The 5547-nt window shown below is 40.6% G+C and overlaps 1 protein-coding gene across 1 annotated transcript; it reads left to right on the forward strand.

Moving 5' to 3' along the window:
- Nucleotides 1–1260: 1260 nt before the first annotated feature.
- On the forward strand, nt 1261–3981 carry LOC148031622 (pentatricopeptide repeat-containing protein At2g33680-like). The gene has a single exon (XM_087685592.1). The coding sequence runs from the start codon at nt 1261–1263 to the stop codon at nt 3979–3981; it is 2721 nt and encodes a 906-aa protein (XP_087541718.1).
- The last annotated feature ends 1566 nt before the right edge of the window (nt 3982–5547 follow it).

Consider the following 5547-nt stretch of genomic DNA (forward strand, 5'->3'; position numbering starts at 1 on the left):
GATAAGTCTTGATATGGTGAAACCATAGATACCTTACTTTGAAAAGCGAAGATGTGATTCAAACCAAATCCAAAGTTAATGAAAGTGGCGAGGGTTTCATTGGTTGGATAAGCAGATGTAGTTTTGGGTGATGAATTACTACTACCCAAAGCTTTGGTGGGCCTAGTCATAATATAGGATAAGATACAAGTTCTATAACAATTTAGACCAATGTGAAAATCAAAAGCTCTTTCTTGTAAGTTAAGAGCCCAAGCACATGTAGGTAAATTTACATGCATGTGCTTGGTTATCAACTTAAAGTATCAAGTTCACATGTTAGTCATTCCCTAATGATAAGTTAAAAGAGAGATTAGGAGGAAGAAAGCCTAAGTTAGAAACATGATATAAGAGTCAATGAATTCCATGCTACGTATTCTTTACTTATGTGAGTTAAAGACGTATCCTCCTCTCTATCGACTAATTGAAGTCCCATGTATGATGAAGTTTAGGTAAACAAGACCCATCCAATAATCCATTCTGTCAACTTATGTAACCAAAGAACTTTTTTTAAATGTGATAATCTTTAGATATGATGCTAAGCCCCCCAACATATGGGTGAGGCAAATTGAGGCTAGCCCGTTCTTAGGATCAAACCAAGCCTTTCAAGCATGCAAACAACTACGTTATAGGAGGTCGGTCCATCCCTAAGATTGAACCAAGCCTATCTACATGCAAACAGTTGTGACAATAGTTAGACCTCCCCAAAAAGTTCAGTCAACTAGTGCGCAGTTTGCCTCAATGAGACAATAGACATCTAATATGGAAGCACAATAAGATTTTGGATATTTTTCTATGTGGAACAAGGGTTGTTTTCCCTTGTTTTCACCATTAGTGTTCACCGATATGAGCTTCTACTCGAGAGGCACCACATGCTTGGCAAGGGAGGTATGTCATCATGTTAATAATGTTCTTATGTAATCAGAGGTCAGCAACAGCCCGCGCCCAACCACGTATAGCTAGCTAGATATATGGTCCCTCCCTTGTGGAAGCTTGATGATACAAGAGTCCGGGCCCCCAACCACGCCTAGCTAGCTAGATCTGTGGTCCCTCCCTCGTGGAAGCTTGACGATGCTCTCGTTGGAGGTCGAGTGTCCCTTGCTCCCAACTCGACCTTAGGTGTGTGGGAATCATTGTGGAATTTTGTCCAACACTTCTTCTGAGACATTTGGCTTCTGTGGGCTCCTCCCAAACCGAGCGTCGCGATGCAGAACAGGTCTTCGCATGACTGTGGAGGTGGTGCCTGTCGCAGGGAGCCTGATCAGCCTGCTGCAGAAATGCAGACACCACAGAAACCTGCTGCATGCCAGGCGCCTCCTGGCCTACATGGAGCGCCTCCATCTCCATTCAGACCCGATCCTCGGCAACTACCTCGTCCCCATGCTTGCCGAATGCGGCGCCTTGCACGATGCGCAGCGCATCTTCGACCAGTTGCCTCATCGGAACGAGCATTCCTGGAGGTCTCTCCTCTCAGGATACATCAATTGTGGAGATTCTCAACTAGCGTTCCTGGTCTACCAGAGAATGCGGGAGGACTTCATCCGGCCTGCGAGCCACACATACGTTGCACTGCTCAAGGCTTGCGCTCGCAGCAGAGATGCTCACAGAGGCCAAGAGCTGCATGCCGACATTGTTAAGTATGATGGGGCTCTGGAACAGGACCTTTTTGTTGGCAACACTCTGGTTGACATGTATGGGAAGTCTGGCTTGCTCTTGGATGCCCATCGAGTGCTCGACAAGCTTTTCATCCAGGATACGGTATCATGGAATGCTCTGATTTCAGGGTACGCTGAACATGGCTTCCACAGACAAGTGCGAAATTTCTTCCAAGAAATGCAGTTGCTGGGCGTCGCGCCAGATGGTGTCACACTGGTTTGCAGCCTGAAAACTTGTGGCACAGTTGGAGCTTTAGAAACAGGTCAAGAACTACATACAGAAATCACTAAGAGAGGCTTCGAAGAGCAGCTTGAAGTAGCAAACACTCTGGTTGATATGTATGGGAAATGTTGCTCACTCTCTGAAGCTCATCATGTATTTGATAAGCTTCTTGTCCGAGATCCAATCTCATGGACAGCTCTAATCTCTGGATATGTCGATGGTGGGCTTGGTGAACAAGCACTTGACTGTGTGGAACAGTTTCAGGTAGAAAGTATCTGTCCTGATGGTCCAACATTTGTTAGCAGTTTGAGAGCATGTGGTTTGTTAGGAACTACAGAAAGAGGGCAAGTGATACACACAGAAATAGTTAAAAGAGGATTGGAAATGAAGTGCAATGTGGGCACCACATTGGTGGATATGTATACTAAGTGTGCGTCACATGCAGAAGCTCAGGAAGTTTTCAACAGCCTGCAAGCTCGAGATGCAGTCGCATGGGTCACATTGATCTCAGCTCAAGTAGACAATGGAAAACTTGATGCAGTAATGAATTCTATGAAACAATTGCAACTGGAGGGTGTGCTTTTGGTCCCTGAGATTTTCACCAACATCCTGAAAAGTTGTGGTGTCATTAGGGCTGTAGAATTGGGCAAAGAAATTCATAGTGAAGTACTTAAAAAGGGTCTAGAAGGAGAGAGTTCAATAGGCATCAAGCTGGTAGAAATGTATGCCAAATGTGGCTTACTTGTGGAAGCACAAAATAGTTTTGAAAGGTCAGTCAAGGATGCAGTGTCGTGGACTCTTCTCATTTCTGGATACACTGAGGCTGGTCTTGGCTGTGATGCACTTTCCTGTTACAAACAAATGGAGCTGGAGGGTTTGTCCCCAATTGCTGAAACATTTTCTTGGGGCTTAAAAGCCTGTGCCATCATAGAAGATCTTGAAATAGCCCGAGATATACACACTGAAGTAGTCAAAAGGGGGTTGGAAAGAGACCTTCATATAGGCACAACATTGTTGGATACACTTGCGAAATGTGGCTCACTTGCAGAAGCACAGGGAGTATTTACTAAACTGCCAGTTCATGATGAAGTCTCATGGACTGCACTGATTGCTGGGTATAGTGACTGTGGTTTTGGTGCGGAAGCATTGGTTTTCTTTGAGAAAATGCAGCTAGAATGCATATTGCCTAATGCAAACACATTTGCCTGCAGCTTGAAAGCTTGTGGCATTGTAAATGCTTTAGAAAGTGGCCAAAACTTACATTCTAAGTTAACTGAAAGAGGATTTGAGGGAGACTCTTTTGTTAGCAGCTCGATGATAGACATGTATGGTGTATGTGGGTCGCTTGCAGAAGCTCAGGATGTGTTTAGTAAGGTTTCTGTGCGAGATGTTACAACATGGAATGCGATGATAAAGGGTTATGGAGAGAATCATGATGTTAACTTGGCTGTGCAGTATTTTGAGAATATGCAAGAGCAAGGTGTGAAGCCAAATGCTGTCACATTTACTTGTCTTCTTTCTGCATGTAGTCATGCAAGCATGATCCTTATGGGCCACGAATACTTTAAGCTCATGAAAGATGAACAAAAAATAGAACCAACAAAGGATCACTATGTCTGTATGGTTGATTTGTTTGCACGATCAGGACATATCCATGATGCAGAAAAAATTGCCAAAGACATGCAATGCCTCCTAGCTAAAGAGGTTCTTATGGTTCTGCTCAGTGCTTGCAAAATTCATTGCAAAGTAGAACTCGGCTTGACATATTTTCGACATCTTGTGCAGTTGAATCAAGATGATGCTGCTGCATACTTACTGATGGCAGAAATTTATGGAACTGCTGGCCAGTGGGCTGAGGCAAACAGAATCGAAGATATGAGAAGGCGCATGGAGGCAAATAAAAAGCCTGCAAACTCATTGATAGAGTTAAAGAAAACGTCACATAAATTTGTCGTAAATGTCAACCAAACCACAGACATATTAGCAGTACTACAAACCTTGCGTACTTGCATACAAAGAGAAGGATATGTTCCAAGTTTAGATCTGGTCTTGGCAAGCACAACTTAGTAGTAAAAGCAAGATTTCAAGGTACCATTTGTCAACTCAATAGAATGGAACAATTTCCTTGACTCACATGCTGCAGCAAGCTCCTACATAAGTACAGAATGCACAACACAGCATATGATTATGCTTATAAAACATGACCATTGGTGCAGAATGAACAATGATCCCACCCAATGTGACATGATAATAGAATTTTTTTAAAAGGACAGCCAATGGATTTTCTAAAACAAGGCTGCATTACTGCAGCTCCACAGGCCACAATTGATAGGAGTTTCAGAACGGGGAACTGAAAATGCATTCCAAGTTGCAAAATGGAGACTTGACCTTGGTCAAAATCGTGAAACAGAAACTTGAAAAACATTTAAGCCAAAGGAATCATATGATACAAAAGGATCTTTCCTCTTTTACGAGGATACTTTTGATACATTGAAACAAAGTCAGGCCAAAGGGTTGCAAGATTGGTTCGAGATAATATCTTTACTCTTAGTTCTAAACATTATCACAAAGGTAGATCCCCTAGTTTAAAACTTTGGATTTGCTAGGGAATTGTCATTAGAATGACATATAGACTTAATGATTTTATAAAAACAAATTGTATTCTAGTACTTCTAGCTCTTGGCACATTGACTATTGCACTAGCAATAAAAGATTTGACATTAGATGTGGTGGACAAGTGTCCAGGATGTGTAATACAAGGTTAGGGCAAAAGGAACAAGGTGCACTATGAAACTTTCACTAAATTGAAAGTTTGTATTTTAGAACATTGAAAGTTTTCCCTTGTAAGTAGCTTGCTTAGGAAATTGAAGTTATAAAGCAAGTCTTGAGGTAAACTTTCATCGAACGAGTAAGTCACTTATGATTAATATTTAAGTCATTAATTAACTCTTAATTAAAATGTAATTTGATTAATGAGTAGTTAGTTATTTATTTAGAAGCTTGATTTTGATTGTTTGGGATTGTGTCTTTTTGCTTTTTTTGGAAGCCGACCAAGTTTGGAGAGCTATAGAGATAAAAGAATATGTTAATTTTTCACAATGAATAGTAAGAGGAGTATTTTACAGTCGTTTTGAGGTGCTTGATAGATTGAAATCAATCATCCCTTCCCTCCTCCTCTTTCATAAACTGTGCTAATGTTTTTAAAAAATTTTATATGCACATGTATAGTAAGTACATATGGAAAACATGTGTATGTATGGTAACTATGTGTTAATGCATATGCCTTGTGCAAGTAAGTTTGACTTTAATTCATAATATATTCTACTTTCTTAGAAACAAGATAAACTGCATGAAGTTCATCAAGTTTTAAGCCCTCTGTATATATATACATACATGTATGTGTGTGTGTGTGTGAACATATGCAAATCCACGTAATAAATAAACTTTTACAAGTTGAATGTTTTAGTTATATATATATATATATATATATCCTTATTTACAAAATACTTGTGCAATTATAAAAAGTAGAATACTTGGTTTGGCACATTCGAATTATTTTTATCATTGGACACATTCTTGTTTGTCCTTGTATTAGGAAATGTTGATGGTGGGCTCACTATGTTAGACGGTCTA

The sequence above is a fragment of the Lygodium microphyllum genome, chromosome 9, assembly GCF_053477565.2.
Source record: "Lygodium microphyllum isolate KBCC chromosome 9, Lygodium_microphyllum_v1.1.10, whole genome shotgun sequence".
NCBI classification, from domain to species: Eukaryota; Viridiplantae; Streptophyta; class Polypodiopsida; order Schizaeales; family Lygodiaceae; genus Lygodium; species Lygodium microphyllum.